Source organism: Tinamus guttatus, unplaced genomic scaffold, assembly GCF_059628265.1.
Source record: "Tinamus guttatus ecotype Peru unplaced genomic scaffold, ASM5962826v1 Tinamus_guttatus_pri_ptg000383l, whole genome shotgun sequence".
Taxonomy (NCBI): domain Eukaryota; kingdom Metazoa; phylum Chordata; class Aves; order Tinamiformes; family Tinamidae; genus Tinamus; species Tinamus guttatus.
The window spans coordinates 6641541-6659283 of NW_028288917.1; the positions used below are offsets into that span (position 1 = coordinate 6641541).

General features: G+C 41.7%; 1 protein-coding gene across 3 annotated transcripts in view; it reads left to right on the forward strand.

Annotated features, from left to right (window-relative positions):
* The window catches only part of LRRC1 (leucine rich repeat containing 1), a 96340-nt gene that overhangs the window by 18594 nt on the left and 60003 nt on the right, over window positions 1-17743 (forward strand). For all 3 annotated transcript variants that reach the window (XM_088530610.1, XM_088530611.1, XM_088530612.1), the window contains exons 3-4: window positions 9677-9755; window positions 12223-12312. In XM_088530610.1, coding sequence (XP_088386736.1) covers window positions 9677-9755; window positions 12223-12312 — 169 coding nt within the window. The remainder of the gene's footprint in view (window positions 1-9676; window positions 9756-12222; window positions 12313-17743) is intronic.

A 17743-nucleotide genomic window follows, 5' to 3' on the forward strand; every position in this document is an offset into this window, starting at 1 on the left:
TTTTTTTTTCTGAAAGAAATTGCTACCCACACAGCCTTTCTTTCGGTAACTTATGTGGTGCAGATTTTGGGGGTTTTCGCTTGCGTCGTTCTGTGCCCTTTCCAGCCTCTGACAGATTTTTGAGCAGCTTGCTTCACCCAGCTGTTAGCATAGTAAGAATAAAATCCTTGTGTGCTTTCCCACTGAGCAGGGGCTACTGGATAATAGGAACTGATTCGGCCTTTCTAAACTCGAGGTGAGTCTCTTTGCAGATGCAGGAGCTGCATTTGGATGGGCCCACTGTCCACGTCCCTCGGTGGTGAACTCCAGCCTTTTTGCAGGTGGGGAGAAGCCTTCCTTGCTCGGGTGTGTGCTTGCTTGCTGTGCTAACAGCCCAGCAGGCTTCTCTTCTGATGCTCCTTTTGTTTCCACTAAACATGCTGACCTCGCGGTGGGCGTGCGAGCCCGTAGCATCAAGGTTACATTTGCTGTACGCCAGCAGATTTTGTGCTCAGTGCCCGCATGTGCCGTCGGGCTTGCAGCAAATAGAGGGATCCCTCTGTGGGAAACGTTAAGTTTTCCCTCTGTAGAAACACCCTGTGACCTTGCAGGTTGCTCCTGGGCCCGAACCGCGAGTCCCAAAAGCAGAGAAGGTGCAAGTGTGTGTTGTGCAGGAACGAAACGGCTCGTGGCGACCCGGGTGGGTGGGTGACGTGGGTGCTGCTGGTGACTCCTTCCTTGCAGAGCTGGGGCTCTTGGCTCTGGGAACGGAGCTGCAACCACTACTCAGGAAAGCTACGCGTGGGCAGACTTCACCGCACCGCCCCTGATGGTGACCACCACCACCATCACCACCACACAGTGCTTGATGTGAAAACCCCAGAATGGCATTTCCTTTGATATCAGCGCTTAAAAATGTTACAGGTTTAGGTATGCAGTTTGAGACCTGCTGTAGATATACGTTATTGATTGGGTACTGTTAATTTTTTAATTTCTGCTTAAACTGACATATTAACTGATATCTGGTTAAAATAAACATTTAGTTTTCGGTGAAAGTGTCACGACATCAGGATTTTCCTTCCAAAATTATGTTGGAATGCATTATGATGGTACATTATGCTATCATTTGTGTGAAAATAAAGAAGTGTTTTTTTTTTTTAAGATAAATCTGTTGTTTTGGGGTTACCCTTAAGTAGTGATAGTCTCACAGGAGCACCTAACAGTAGTAACACTGTAGTTTCAGGGGCGGATGACTGCTGCCAAAGGCTGAGCAGTGTCCAAAATCTTTGAGGTCAATTTCTGGCAGCTGCAGGCTAGTGTCCTGAATGCTCTCTGAGCCTCATTTTTACCTTTTTCCATGCTTGCAGAATGGATTATACTTGCAGACTAAATTTTCTATCTTGTTTTGTCAGCCTTTATCAGAGTAGTTTCAGAAATGAACAGCAACAATACTTAACTGTTCTACGAGTTCCAAGCAGTCGATATTACTGCTTTTAATGTGAAGTATTTTTCAGTTGCTCTCCAACCAAGTTAAAGGTCTGTTTACAGGTCCTAGGCGTTCTCAGAATGCCACATTCATTACTTATTGCACGATGTGTACATTTTATTCAAAGAAGCATTTGAAGACTTCCTTGGAATGATTCAGTGAACACACAGGGGGTGATGCATTAGCGCCTGCTTTCTGCCATTTATAGAAGGTAAGCTCATGGAAAAGAAGAGTAGTTTATAATCTTTGCTTCACACTGTATTGCTCGTATTGGGGCATGCAATTTCCTATTTGATCCAGCTCCTCCATGCAAGACATACTGTCATCCTTACTCCAGAACTACTGCTGTTCTGCCCACAGAGTAGCTGTGTTGTCCCCTCTCTCGCCCCCCACCAAACACTGGGTACGTAGTGTGTTTTCCAACTGGAAATGCTGACTGAGAGGGAAGTTTAAACTCTCATTTCAGCTCAGCTCAGCCTGGGCTGGTGACCCAGCTATTTTGCAGAGAGAACATAAGCTAATCAGGCAGAAACCTTGCAAATCTTCTAATCCTATCCCGCGGTTCCACTTGGGCTCTTCTCCGTTGTCTAACAGCTGCTCCCTTTGGCCTGCCAGCTAACTCAGATTTCTCCATCCATTTCTGCTGCACTTCCACAGCATCTGAATAGAGATATCCTTCGTGTCATCCTCTTCCTCTCAGCACAGCTCCAACTGCCCTGACACATTTTCTGGTGGTTTTAAAGACTATGACCAGTAATTCTGGGAATTACGTGAGAACTGGGACTTTCTTGGTCAGTGAAAAAGAAAGAAGAAGAAGCCAGCAAGACGTACTGTGAAGCAAAATGGTTTGCAAACTGAACTTTTTGGTAAAATATTTAACTGCTGGGTGATGTTTGCCTTTGTTCAGAATTGCTTTACATCCAGATGAGCTCTTCCTTACAAAAGGCATTGCTTTCCTCTTCCTGCCATGGTCACTGCAAATCTGACACAGACAGCATTCTGGGGCTGTACTCACAATGGCCTATTTTCATAAACATCTAAAAAAAGAAAGGAAATGCCGCCAGAGATTATTGGGATTTATATAACTGGAGAGCACTACTAGAGATGATGTTCCGTTGAGCCCAGATCAGGCTAGTGGCTACTTGACTAGCACGAGGTAGGTGTGAAGCTATTGCCTCCAGTAGTAACTCTGGTGACCTTAGGTAAATCAGAACAGGAATGTATTTTTGTTTTATTTTGGCCTAGTGAAACCAAAACTCCCTTGTTGCAGACTAGCAGAGAATAGAGTTTTTGACTTTTGCCCCTTTCAAGTGCTTGGTGGCACTTTCTTGGACCCTTTGGGTTTCTGCAATGGTATGTACTTTTTTGGTCTTGTTCCTCTGTTGAGGTTAAAAGTCCTGCATTTTGTGTCCTAAACATGAGGTTTTGGGGATCCCTGTACAGTTTGAAGTATTAGGGACATAGGAAGTCTGCATTTCAGTTGCTTTTAGATTCTGAAGCCCTGCCGAATCCCACGTCCTTCTAGAAATTCTTGCTCACTTTAACAAAATGATATGAAGGTCAGTTGGGGAAACTGTTGCTCCAATTCAAACACTTTGGATCTTTGCAAGATTGAGGAGGAGATCATTCAGTTTTACCTGCAGCAGCAGCAGGATGAGAGAGAGGAGACTCTACCTCAGCAGTGAGCAAGGCTGATTGGCGAGGGCAGGAAAGCAAAACGGAGCATGGGCTGTGACTGGCCAGGAGAAGATAAGTGAGATCTCGTGATGGAATAATCTAATTAGAGAAGTTCAGAAGGTGTTGTTCTTAAATGGATCACAGGAAAGTGGATTGTTTGCTAACACAGCTTTCCATCAGAGTATTCAGCTAGATTGTACTTCTTTTTCTAAAGAAACTATGCTTATCTACTTGTATCTAGTAACTTTGATCCCAATGGCTAATTTCATCCAAATTCCAGAGAAGGATTTTTTTGCCTTTTTTTTTTTAGTTTTATTTTTGTTTCTTAATCCTTGCATTCTTTGAAGGCTTTTGTTTTGTTTTGTTTTCAAAAGAAATGGGACAGATTGGGGAGAAAATTTGGCCCACTTGAACTATCAGCTCAAGTGTTAAACAACAGGCATTCCATATGGCCGTGACATAACAGAAATGCTCTAGTTTCAGGAAAATCTAGCTTACAGCTGAGGAGATGCCAATCTGCTAGAGTAAACAGGTTTTGCTAGTTCTCGTGTCCATGGAGCTGCTTTGGATTTTTCTTCAAGAAGATGGCATGAGTTGACCCTGATTAAAGTGTTAATTCAATAGATCTGTAACTTTCGCTGTTACAACATTTAGAAACATCTATCATCCACAGCTTTTTGGGTAGAATACTAATTTTTACATCTATATCTATATTTCCTTACTTCTCAGACTAAAAGCATTTCACTCCTGAAACCTTGAAATCTGACAGAGAAGTTGGTATCAAAATGCTCACAGCCTTTTTTAACTCTTCATTGGCACTTGGTAGGAAGTGTAAAAGACCTTCCTAACTCGGGCAGTTCCACTTAATTCACCAGGGACTGTTGTTTCCTTTTAATCTAATCTCTGATCTTTTTCCCCCCATCTTGTGTTTACAATTTACAATTCATGATCCCAGGTTGCTGGTTCTTTCTACAGCTGCAAGTGACAGTGTTGATCTACCACATATCATCTGGTCAAAAAGTAGCTTGTTCTTCAGTCATGGCTCAGTTTTCTTTAAAGTAAAATTGCTAATGTCCATGTATCCATGAAATGCAGTTTTGTGAACTTTCTCCCCCTGTCCCTATTCTCCCTGGAGAAGGGGGGCTATGTAAGAGCGGTAGGGCACAGGGTATGCTTACCTGGCTCCAGTTTCTTGTTCATTATACAGCAAGGAATTTGCCTGGGAAATAAAACAACCTGAATCTGTTGGTGGGCTTTCCATAAAGCTATCAAGATGATGCTTTTTGGAGCATCTTTTGTATTGTGTCAAATTCTTCTGTATTTTGTACATCCTCAGCCTGAGAGCTTGAGGAGGGAAATATTACATCAGTGCGGCAGCACTTACTCTCCATACACCTTGCAGGAACAGAGTGACTCCTGTCACCCTCCGTCCCAGAAACTGTGACACTTGACTGAAAGACATGGATTATTTCAGCCTGTGGCCTAGCAGCAAAACCTTTGAGCTTGTCAGATCGCTGTGTGTTTTGTCACCTTAATGTGGAAATGGAGTAGGGGACTCTTCTCCCTCTATTCCTCCCTGTGAAGGAAACAGAAGGTCTGGGAGCAGCAGGAGGGACCTGATGTCGCTGACTCGAGTGGGCTTCTCAGCTGAAGAGCCCTTTGCGAAGGCAAATCACTACCTGCAGCACAACTTCCTCACCACGAGCTGTCTGACTATGTGGAGAGCTCCTGTGCCGAGGTTGGAAGGCCGAGGTGAGATAGCAGGGGGGAGAGCTCTTCCCAAGGCAGGTGTCAAGGTGGGCTTCACAGGCAAGGGAAACAAGAACCTCCTTGGAAACAGGAGGAGAACCTCCCAAATCCTTCATTCACTGCAGTGCTGCATGGTGTGACAGGTTGGCTAGGCCACTAGTGTGCTTATTTGGCGTACTCTACAGTATGTAGTATAGTATATGGGGGAAGAGGCAGGGGAAAATTTGGTGTATGGAGTTGATGGATGAGATCTGCCTGCTCTCTGGTTATCTGCCTCCTGCTGAGGGGTAATGCTGCGTGGATTCACACACCTTGGGCCTGACATGGGCTAGTGGTGTAAATTGGGCATAAATTTATCAACTGCTTAATAGTAAATTTCCAGAGCTGACTAAATGAAAGCATTTGGGCAATATTGTATATACCTGGTAGAGAACCCTTAGTCTTGACTGTTTATATCTTGACTGTTCACTTTTGGTGGAGTACACACAGTGTGTCAGCATTAGCACTCCTAAAGTAGTGTTGCCTTCTTCATGGCTGGAGAATACAACAGTGGTTGCGGCCTGAAAGACTCTTTCCCACTATAAACCCCACCTCAGGAACATGGAGAATCTCTCATGTTTGAAACTTTAGCAAGGCTTTTTGCAAAGACACTTCTGACCTTGAGCTCCCGTCCTCTGTGTGAGCAGTGCTGATCTATCAGCCTTGGTGCAGGTCAGGATCTCCCAGCTGTTGTGCTATTGGTATAGATTGAATACTGGAAATGGATGACAGTGTAGCCTTTGGGTAAGCAAAAGAATGTCACCAGTTCTTGAAATTTGATATCAAATGTTGCAAAATATGGTATATAAAAGGTTTTACTGCTTTTAAAACAAGCAGTCTTTTCAACCTCCTTCCCAGATATCAGAAAATGTAAAGCTGAGAAAGTGAGGTTGAGAGATGTCACTTTTGTGTAATATGTAACTTTTTTTTTCCCATTTAGACATTACAGAATTCTTCAGGATCAAACTTGCCTCTTAAGTCACCTGTATGTGGCCTGCTGGGTTGTTAGCTTTAATCACCCGCTCTTGTGCAAACCAGAACAATAAACACGTGAAGAGGCATCTCGCCCTGGAAAAGCAAACACGTACCCTGCTACGCACGTGGCTGCCAGGCTCCTCCTGGCACTACCTCCTCCTGCTGCCATCATGTTCATGTCGTCACACATCGCAGGGCTCGTGCTCCTGTGTGCCAGAACATCTGGGGCATCGCGCGCACGGAGCCTTCGTCGGCGCGCGGCGTTAGCAGAGTCCCGGGCATTTAAGTAGGATTGGGGTTGTTTTTCCAGCTCAATAGGACAATATTCTACTTTAGTGCTGCTATTATCAGAGATGTTTGTGTTGATGGCTGTAATAGAATCAAGGAGCAAACAAAAATGGCAAGGGCTGCATAGTCCATTAAAGTACAGAAGGGCTTCTTTATTTTAATATCCTTCTGCACATGTTACATTTCAACTGATAACGGTTCATAACAGCAGCACTGACATAATCTCCTCTACTAATAATTACTTGGGATTTCTGTTAAATACTTCAATGTGCCTTGCTTTTCTGAGATTATTCACAGCAATGTTTCTGTAGGCTTCACATGTGACGTTAAAGTATCTGCTCCAAGTTGTGTTTTACCTGAAAAATCCTTTCTAGATGCAGCCTGGCAACTCTACTTTATTTAACTTACTGAAAGGATAAATATCCTCATTTTGCAGACTGGCACTGAACTTCTTTCGGGATTTTGTCTAGATAGGTAGAGTAGAAAAGCGAACAGTGAAATTATTAATTTGGTGAGGAAAATGCACTCGACGTGCAAAGGCTGAACACAGAAATGGAAGTTCCTTTCCTGGGCTTGTATCTTCCCATTCTTATTGAGGATTCTCATTTCTTATTGAGGACTTTTGTCCACATAGTGATTTTTATAATCTGGAATAAATAGTCTGGGAAGGAATGTTTTACATTTATGACCAAATGCATAAGGAAAAGCCTCCATCAACAACCACCCACTCTCTATGCCATCAGGAAAGCCTTTACCTAGAGAGGTTGTGGAGTCTCCTTCTCTGGAGACCTTCCGAACCTGCCTGGATGCCGCCCTGTGCCACGTGCTCTAGGTGTCCCTGCTTGAGCAGAGGGGTTGGACTAGATGATCTCTAGAGGTGCCTTCCAACTCTAACCATTCTGTGATGCTGCTGTGGTGACAGATTTTTGTAATTTGCAAATACCTCAAGGCTGTAAGCAGTGCCAACACTGTTTTAAAGAAAACAGTATCATATATTGGAGTAATTCTTGTTTAGTCAGCAAAGTTGCCTGACTTTTACAGGTAATACCTAAATTTTGTTACTGAAAGGGCTTTTGAAAGTATTTTCACCTGAGATGATCTGTTATTTGTGTATTCCATCATAAAAAAGTAGAAGAGAATTTATTTCAAGGGCAGTAATGATTGGTAGGGAAAATTGCCGGCATGAGTCATTTCAGAAACTTCATGTTGACTTTGAGGATTCAAAGTTTATCTCCTGCCTATATAGTCTGTTCATAGACTTCTTCAAAACAAAACAAACAAACAAAAAACCCAGGATGATTATTATTTTGTTTTTCTTGTGAAGGAGAGTGATTCACACATGCATACAAACACAAACTGCGTGTATGTTTATATGCAAAAGTATGTGTGTGTGAAGGTGTGAACACTGTCTTGCTTCTAAAGAAATTAGTTGCTTTTTGAGACCTCAGAAAAAACTTCTGCTGTGTTGAGATAGAGGTTTGATAAATGGGTGAAGCAAAGTTACTGCTTTTCTGTTTGCTTTCCAGCTGGTTATCCAAATAGGAGATGAAGAGTAGCCAGAGGATGACCCATTTCTCTACTTCTTGCTGGTTAGCAAAGCTCAGTTAAGAAGTGTTTCCTATTGCTGTGAAGCATATACAGCTATGCAGGACTTCTCAACAGTCCCGTAGTGTAAATTCAGCCCTCTATAGCCAATACTCATAGAGAGGGCTGGAGTGGATAAAAACACTGGTTTTGCTGGCTATAAGTGTAATTTTGGTTATGTTTTGACTTCATGTATGCTTCTGTGTAAAGAAGGGGATGGTTTCCAGTTCTGTGTAGGGTCAGTATTCCTTAAAAGAGCCTTTTAAAAGTGCATGCCTTTACATTAATATAGGGAAAGGGGAAGTATATAATTGCCATCTGATCGGTAATACTGAGCTCTGTCCCTACAATGACTTCAGTGCTTTTGCTTCCTGGAGTATTCGTGACAGATAAATGCTTTTAGCACTCCATATGTGTTTAGCATTTAGAATTTAGCACTTCTAAGCATGCCATTTAATCAGGCAAAGTTAATGATGCCTTTTTTTTTTTCTTATAGGAAAAACTGTTGTTTACCTGTTGCAAAGTTCCTACCTGGGAGGTTCTGACTCCTGAAGTGAGGTCAGCCGAGGTTGTTAAGAATATGGCACTTGGCAATAGATTGCTTTTCAAGTGTCCTTAACTTAAATGTAGGAGCCTGGTGGCTCCCCAAAGCTTCGGGCCTGCTTCCAAAGATCGTGGTGGAAAAACTGTCTGGGATGCAGTGAAACTCACTTGGGGTGTATTTTTAAGCTGTGGGAGGTGGAAGGTGCTGAGCAGTGTGACCCCATAGTCCTGTCCACACCACACGAGTGATGGGCAGAAGAGCTAAGGGAAATATCTAGAATTCAGTTCGGTGTTACTGCAGTAGGCAGGAATAGACCCAAGTTCAAAATATTTTTTTCAGCATCTGTAGATCACTGATGGCTTCTGAAGTGCTCTTTGTGTGAGGAAGACTTAAGAAGACGTTTTCTGAAGAATTCTCTGTAGAGGGCTATGGGGGTGGGAAGTGGAATGGTTGTGGTATTGTGTAGTAAAAATTAGAGTAAGAGAAACGTAGGGAGACAGGTGTGCTTTTAATTTTACAATTTGCTTTTTCCTTTTGAATTCCTTTCAAAATAAATCATGGAAATCTTAAGTTGTTAAACAAGGAAGCCAGATGTACTTGTTTGGTTTTTGCTGGGTCTTGATAATAGTAAACAAGAAGTTATGCAAAGGACTCATACCTTGCTCATGGAAATAAAAGTAGAAGTGAGAGGTCCAGGAAACATTTTTCTTTTTAAGATGGCATGCCTAACTTCACAGCCTATACATGTGTAATAAGATGCTTGAAAAAAATCTATTTCTGCAGACAAATATCTCTGCTTACTTTCTTGAAATCTGAAGTAATATGCTAGCACTTATTTGGGATCTGTTGATTTGAGTAATATTTTCAAGTTACTTGGCTCTTGTGTGAGGGTGAGTGGTTCTGTTCTCATGAGTTTATACTGAGAGACTCTTCTGCTCCTGTTTTCTTTCCCTATGTACTTCTTGCCAGCACAATTATGGACACACCATAGGGATCATGTCACAGGACGTTCAGATTTTAATTGATGCTTTAGGACAATCCTAGAATGTAGCTGAATCTGATTTTGTTGCCCAAGTAACATCACTCAAAAGACAGGTGAGTAGCCTAGGATTGTGAAGAAGGGCTGCCCAACAGGAGAGGGAAATGGGGTATGAAAAGGCACAAAATGGTTCTTCCCCAGTAGCAGTTCTTGTTCTCATTTGAAGCACCAGGACTTGAAGCAGCCTTGCACGTTGGAACATACCGAGATACCAAGGCAACTGCTTGCAGCAGCAACCTCTTGAGTGTCATGAGGCAGTCCTTTCAGGGGAGGAGCAGTACAGCTGTTGATGATTTCTTTTTTTCTTCTTCTGCAGATATTCCTGAAATACCAGAAAGCATCTCATTCTGCAAAGCACTACAGGTAGCAGATTTCAGTGGGAATCCACTGACTAGGTAACTTTGACCTTCTTAATACTTGCCATACCAGAATTACAATTGTACTGTAACAATTACAATTTTAAATAAGCCCTTAAAAATGTGATCTTGGATCTCTATGAAATCTTACCAAAAGTGCCTGTCTCTGGCAGGGGTTTTAGCAAATTTCAGATTTTAAAAGTAATGTAAATCCTTACAGGATGTGGATGAAATTTGTTGGCTACCCAGAAAAAGACATAAATTCAAATTTGTCCTGAGTAATTTTCCATTGCTCTTCCTAAATCAGTGGAAAACTTTACCACCAACCTCTACTTGGGGGGAGAAAGCAATGGCTGCGATGAGGGCTTTGGGCCAAACCCAGGTGCCTGGTAATTTGAAGTAGACTTTAGAGCGGCCAATGCAGATAATGGCTTTTCCTAATGATTAAAGTTTGGACTAGGGTTTGATCAGTCTCCCATCAATTGGGACATGCTGGTGTGCAGAAACATGTGGCAGAAACGCACTGCATGTGTCAGTGGCTGCTGCTCCGGCTCCCAGGTTGTGTTCTGAGGGTCTGTAGTTTGGGGATTAAATGAACATTTGTTGTAAAAGAGGGGTTTTGTTTACATTTCCCTGCCCCACTCGCTGAAGAATTTGGAATTTATGTAGCAAAAAGAGACTAGAGCTGGTAGGAGAAGGGGTGAACTGCTAGTGAAAGCCTTTCAATACTACATGGAGAACCGTCTTCTAAAGCAGCCTGTTCCCCAGACCTCCTTGGTGACATGAGCAGGTCACATCAGCCAGAGTAGTCATGGTGGGTCCTCACGTGCCAGCTTTGCTGCGCTCTGAGGCGGCGCTAGAGGCACCAGCGTGACTCGCTGGCTGCCTGGAGAGCCCCGAGCGGTCACCAGTGGCTCAGGCCTGTGGTACCTTAGGCTGCTGCAGTGGTTTTGCAAGATGGCTTCCCCAACATGGGGAATTTTTTAGTGATGCATTCCCAGGTCTCTGGCAAGCCAAATCTGAAAGCTTTAAAGGGCCACTGGTGACCTTGATCCCTGTATCCCAGTAGCCCATATCCACAGGGAGGATAATAACACCACAGGGACTCATAAAGTGAACTGAAGCTGAACTAGTGGTTAGTTCAGAGCACGATCGGGGTTGTAGAACAGCCTTTTGCCAGGACATTGAGCACAGAGCTTCTTAACCTCTCAGTACTGAAACAAGCTACAAACAAGTGTTAGGTAGTTTGTAATTCTCCCTTTTGTGCTCTGGGCAAGACCTGGGGCCTGGGTAGCACATCCCCTTCAGCAGCAGTGCTAATGTGCAGCTGCAGTTGCCAACCACAGAGCTAGAGGACTTTTCACTGGGACTGGAACAGGCCTCCTAACTCTCTGTTGGCAGTTGTAGGAGAATTTTTAAAAAATGTGATAAAATGGCTCTAAAGTATATGTTTGTCCTGGAATGCATCACTTCAAACAGTTTAGTTAGTTATAAACCACAGGTAGCAGAATCTGTTTACATGGTTGCCTGGTGTCAGGAATTTCAGTCTTACCTCTGTAGCAGGAGGATATTTGTACCCATTTGTCTAGACAGACTGGGAAATTCTAATAGTGGTTTCCTTTTCTGTGTGATATCCTAGGTCTTCTTTTAGCCATTGATTCGTGCTTTTCTCCCAGTCACTGTCCTGCCACTGCGTTGCCTTGTTGTCAAACTTGGTTGTCGATAAAGCCACAGTTCTAAGTGTCTCTCTCAGCCTGTTTTTCCAGCTGTTTTCAGTTGACGCCAGGCTTATTTAAATAAAAAGCAGGTTTACTGTAGGGTGGGTGTTTTGACAAACTAGAAGTATAGGTTTCAGGCTGTAGTAAGGAGAGAAGGTTTTCATGTTGGTGTTGTGAACGTGTAAATGTGGAAGGCTCTAACTGTGGAACATCATCTTGTGAGTAAATAAACCTTCTTCTTCAAAAAAAACCAACACCAAACCAGCAGTTGAAGAGCAATCTGATAGCTAATACAAAATGGCCATTCCATAAGCATGCGTGCAAGTGAAGCATGAATAAAAATAGCTTATTTAATCATTTTGACATCTAGGTAATGTAAGAAAATGCCAGTAAAAACGTAATTTTTTTTTACCTTTTGTAATCAAAAATACTAGAGTGTTTTTTTTTTTTTTGTTAAATGCTGAATAAATTTCCAAGTCCTGTAGTATTTTTAAGTTGCAAATTGGGGCTGTGCATTAGAGAGGTCAAAAGAGAGGGATAGTACCCACACTTTGACACAGAAGAAATTGTAGAGACTCTAAGCATTATTTTTTTTCCTTACTATGATTCTTATAAATAGTTAAAATTTCTCAGGAACCTGCTAGAATTTAGTCATACCTCCCAGTACATTTTTGCAAAATAGACTTTTATTTTCTACTACACATTCTCTTTTTCGCTATGCATTAACATAGTAATTTAATGTGAATATATATGCTAGAAATCCTTGATATGAATTAATATCTCCTTAGGTTGCCTGAAAGCTTTCCTGAACTACAGAATCTAACGTGTCTTTCAGTAAATGACATCTCTCTGCAAGCACTACCTGAAAACATTGGGAAGTAAGTTTGTTTTGTTTATTTGTTTGTTTGTTTAAGCTCTGTTATACATATGTTCTTATACATATGTTCTTAGTTTATTTTCACTCTTTATTACTATGCTTGTTATATAAATTACAAATATAATCATATAAAAGACCTGTTTACTAGTCTGCACTTCTCTTAGTCTGAGAGGGATCCTTTATTATTATTTCCATTTACCACTAGAAGGCTACTACAAAATCCGAAAAAAAAAAAATGTGTTTATGCTTAGGCTTTGTTTTCAGAGATTTGGAGTAACTTGAATTTTTGTGTGCAAAATTACAAAAAGTATTTTATGATGCAAAACTGACTTGTTACTGTTCTTCATTGTATTAAAGGTCATTGATCCATTGCTGTTTACATGTCAGCCAGCTTGCAGCTTAGCTCAAAACCAGACAATGTTGGCACAGGAACAAATGGGGAAAGGCTGGCCATGATTAAAGCATCTGGATGGAAATTAGAAGGTTCCTAACCATAGCAGCAGTCAGGTTCTGAGGAAAATTTCCAGTGGGAAATGGGGAGATGAAAACCCATGCAACATTTTTTAAGATGCAACTTGATGAGCTTTTAAGGTTTGATAGCAGATTAAAGCAGAGTTGCAAGGACCAACTTTCAGAGTGGAGACATATGAAAAGTAAAATAAATGTTGTGGATCTGTCTCATTTTAACTGCACTGAACATCCCCATTCACAGATGGGACTGTCTCTACTCTTAAGGAAGGGAAAAGTAACTCTTCCCCATTGAAGGAAAAAAGGTAATTCTCGATCTCCTCCCTTAAACATGTGAGAGGGGCTGTGCTGGTTTAGCTGAAGGGCCCATCTAGCCCTGTACTTACCTCAGTTGCCATAAACTGGTGCCTAATGAGGAGGAAGAAGAAAAGCACGTTTGCTTACTCCTCATACCATCCTCTATTTCCAGGTCAGAGGGTTTCCTGGGCTTTGAATTCTGATTTGTCTAATTGGTAGCCTGTAATAGAAATGCAAACTCCTCCACAGCTTCATCCAGCTACTGAAATACTTGTACAGATCTGTTACCCACTGTGTGCAGTCACTTGCTTTCCTTGAGCTTGACTCCTCCTCGCTTACTCTTGTGGTCCCCAGTCCCTGCAGGAAGAGGCAGTGAGCAGCTACTCCTTATGCTCTTCGTAGCCTTCCGCCATATCCCCACAGGCATTTTTTTCCAGCCTGAAGGATCTAGCTTATTGTTCCCTTCAGAACAGTAACTCATAAAAGTTAGCTTGCCACTTTTGCTGAGAAACGTGCCACATAAAATGGAGAGAATGAGAGAAAACTTTCCTGCAGTGCTTGATAGTTCTGCTTTTGTGGTTACTGTGCCTGTATTTGGAACAGGCTGCCCAGAGAGGTTGTGGAGTCTCCTTTTCTGGAGATCTTCCAAACCCACCTGGATGCCACCCTGTGCCACATGCTCTAGGTATCCCTGCTTGAGCAGGAGGGTAGATGATCTCTAGAGGTCCCTTCCACCCTCAACCCTTCTGTGATATTGTTGATCTAAACTGCCATGCACTTGAACCGCTTCTGTCTCCTCTTTTGTTCAGAAAGCCACAGTAACACAGGAAGAACAACTCAGATGTTGAGTCATGTGTAGCAGTGTAGCCTGTTATTCATGAATATCCTTTCATAAAGTGAGATGTTTTTAACTTAGATTCTTTAGAGTCAGTATCAGCCCTAACAATTAAAAAAAAAAAAAAAAGAGCTTCTAAATAGTGGAGTCATCCAGAAGTGATTTTTTTAAAAAAGCACAACTCTTCATGCAGCTTTTCCTAGGACTGTCAGCTAAGAACAGGCTGTTCAGACTGTAAGTTGCTGAAAACCTAGGGCTAAAGTTTTGCATCCTACCTGATTATTGCAAGCAAATGCAAAAAGCATGACGAGCTGGAACAATTCCTGAAGAATAAGGTGGCTTGCTGCTTCGTGGGCAGAAGGTCACTGTCTGCCCCGACACTCTGATTTGCTCTATTCTGGAAACAACACTGGTTAAAGTGAAGATACCAGATGTTTTCATAGATAATGATATGTGAAACTATGCAAGTGTAGGCTGTTTTCCTATTGATCCTAAGTAGTCTGGGGAAATGCTGTGATACTCAACTCTGTGTGAGCTGCTTGAGATCAGAGCAATGTAACCCATCCTTCCTCAAAGTTTGTGTCTGATTCCCTGTTCTGAAGCTAAAAATGCATCTTCAGCTGGTTCAGGAAGAGCCACCTGCTTGTCTTCCAGTTCCTAATGAGTGCCCATGGATGTCTAGACTTCTATTCAAATATGATTTGCTTGCTTTGATCTGGCAGATGCTCCTAGGGTCTCTTTAAGAATATAAGCATTGTCCTTATACAAAAATATTTTAATCTTTACCCGAAATTTCTACTGATCAGATTCATACTTAAAGAAGCAGAGACAAATGTGTTATGTTACCGTCTTTGGCGCATCAGAAATTTAGGGATATGGGAATTGGGGAGATTTAGCTTGGATTAAAGATGCCTGCTTTCCAGCTCAGAAACTTCATCTCTGTTAATCTTCATGCGATGTATTGAAGTGTCTTAAATTCCACCTCATACACTAAGGGAGATGCATAAGAAAGCTTAAGACCATTAACAAAGCCAGAGGGATCCTTCTCCTTTTCTCTCTTTCACATTGGTGAATCTCAACCAACAGTGTAGGCTGAGAATCCCAACAGAAAGGGGTTCTGTCTAATTATAGTTGGAAGTGACTGAGAGGTCTGTTTCAGTTAGTCTGTTTTAGTCCGAACAAGTCATTTATTGCTGAGAGACAGGAAATTTAATGAGAATCTTGGAATACTCTTCTGTCTATAAATAATAGCTATTCTTGCAATCTGGCTACTGACAAATGCACACAAAAGTTGCATCCTAAATTGTGAGTGATGATACCATGGAGCAGCTTGTGTTTGATGAAAGCAGTGAAGGACTCTGCTTTCTCCAGAGGTAGCATAGCTGTGCACTCACAGAATTCAGGTCCTTCTCTCTTCCCTTCCATCTGCATTGGAACCCAGAGAAATGCTAGGAATTAGAAGGTGATGCTACTTGTGTCTTCCAGGCTAAAGATAAATATTTTGCAATTATTTTATTGGGGTTTCTGTTTGCTTTCTGTAATCCATGTTTTTATTTGATGAAATAACCTTGCACTGTGTATGAGATGGGTCAAAGGGTGAGCTGATAAATGTTTGTGGTGAAGTGATCTACTACAGTTGTGCTTGTTTAGAGGAAAAAACTTGAAATTGGTGTGCTTGTTACAGGTCTTCCAGCCACAAGACTATTTAGAGACTTAGGGAAACACATCCTATATTCTTAAGGTCTTAAGATATGGTTAAAGAAGCTGCCTAATGCAGTTCAGTGAAGTCTCTTAGTTTGTCTAAACGCAGTGAAGTGATCTGTATGTATGGGATGGCGTTTTTTTTAATGGCTTTCTTATAGTCTTATGACACTACAAATTTGCCCTGCTGTTATGGTTAATATTTTTTCAAACAACAATCCATTTAAAGTTATTTAGGAAGTTTCTCCAATCATAGATAACACTTAGATTTCCATAATGAGGAACCTTTAGGAACAGTTACCTAATCCGGGTTTCCCATGGTCTAACATATCAGGTGAAGACCAGGGATCAGCATCCCTGTTCCAGACTGGCACCGTAACCTTTTCCAGCTATTGATGTGTAAAGTTGCAGCTTATATGCCATTTAGAATTCTTCTGCATCAGCATTTCCTATTTGCCTTTGAGTTGCCAATAAGTGTCCCAACTGGATGTTTTAAGAACATAGGCACAAACTCCAATATTCCCTTTTGTCTTTACTTTTGCTTGCATGTGCTCAGTGTATCTCAATTTTCTTTTTCTTCCATGTAATCACTTCTTTCTGCTTCTCCAAGTTTTCCCTTGCTAGATAACACCTTGCTCTTGCAAGCTTTGGGCTTATATATCTTTTTAGTGTATCTCGTCTTTTTAATATGACCTAGAACTTGATGACGGACTAGATACCATGGCACTTCTGGTGTCACATTCTTGTGATTCTTAATCTTTGTCTTAGGGAGCAGATGCTATCTGGAGTAAAGCAGGGGCTGCTAATGCAGGGAAGATACTGTAGCTAATAATTGGGTGAATGCAGGAACGGGAGCTGTCCTCCTGTCATCTAGTTAAACCATTCATGGAAACAAATTACAAGATTTAAGCTGTGAATGGGAGTATCTCTTTTAGTGTTCTTAGTTTAATGAGAAGGTCTAGTTTTCTTGATTAATCTGCAGGACCCTGTGTGTTGTTGTGGGACTGACTAGCAAGAACAGTCTGTTCCTCCCAGCATGGATAACCTTTGGGAATTTGGGTCTAGGGTTGTTCTTTGATGGTTCCTTCCATCTACAACACGCAAAACACAGGGTGCTGCCCTTTCCTGAAATGGGAAAACCAGAGGTTTGTGCCCTTCTGTCTATAAGTGTTCTTAGAGCATCCCTCGCACTGGTATGAATCACTTACACATCTTCTGTCCTCATGTGACCATTTTGTAGCATTGTCTTCAGGGTTAGTCCTTCTTTTTTTCTCCACTATATTGCCATATTATTGGCTTTTTGCCAGCAGATAGTTGGGAAATTAGATCGTTGTGATGGTTGAAGATCTGGAAAGAGAGTAAAGGAAAAGTCATGTCAGAATAGCATGACATGTTTTTCTGTTGTTATTTTGTTTTGGGGTTTGTTGTAGTTCTTAGGCTTGAATGAAGTCCAGATTTCTTCTTCGGAAACCTTTTCATGTGCGTCTCCGTTTCACCTAGCATTGACCTTTCAGATGTGTGTTCACATGGAACCTGCTCTAGACAAAAATCAATCCTTCCAGTGTGAAATACGTATTTAAACAGGGTGCTTATTTGCCAAACTATGTGGGAAAGAAATTCAACAAGTATAACTTAGCTAAGTCAAAACACGTAGCTGGACTACTTTGCTGTAAGCTATCATTTAGGTCTTGCTGCTGCTCAGCAAACATAAAAATCCAGCCTTTATCTAATCTTTAGCATTCATCAGTTGTTTTTTTTTTTTTTTCCACTAGTATTTTCAGTGCCTCATTGTGAAGGAAAAAGTAAAGATTTCTTGTGTTCTGAATGTTAAGGTTTAAAGCATGAGATTGTTCCTCTCTGGCAGGCAGTCTGCTATGAAATTTCCCCTAGAATACCTGTCTGGACCCTAGTATGGCACAAGAAATAATAAAAATCTTTCCTCTATGATCTAAATCTTCCTCATACCCCAGAACTTACAGGTGGTCTCCTTGGAGATCCTCTCCAAATCCTAAGATTCAGCAAAGGATGTTTCACCCTTGATTTTTAGTATCCCCATGATTGCCCTACCCTTCTTCCCACTCAGAGGACTGTACAACCTGTCATGCAAAGAACTAGATGGTTTTGTGTTGGC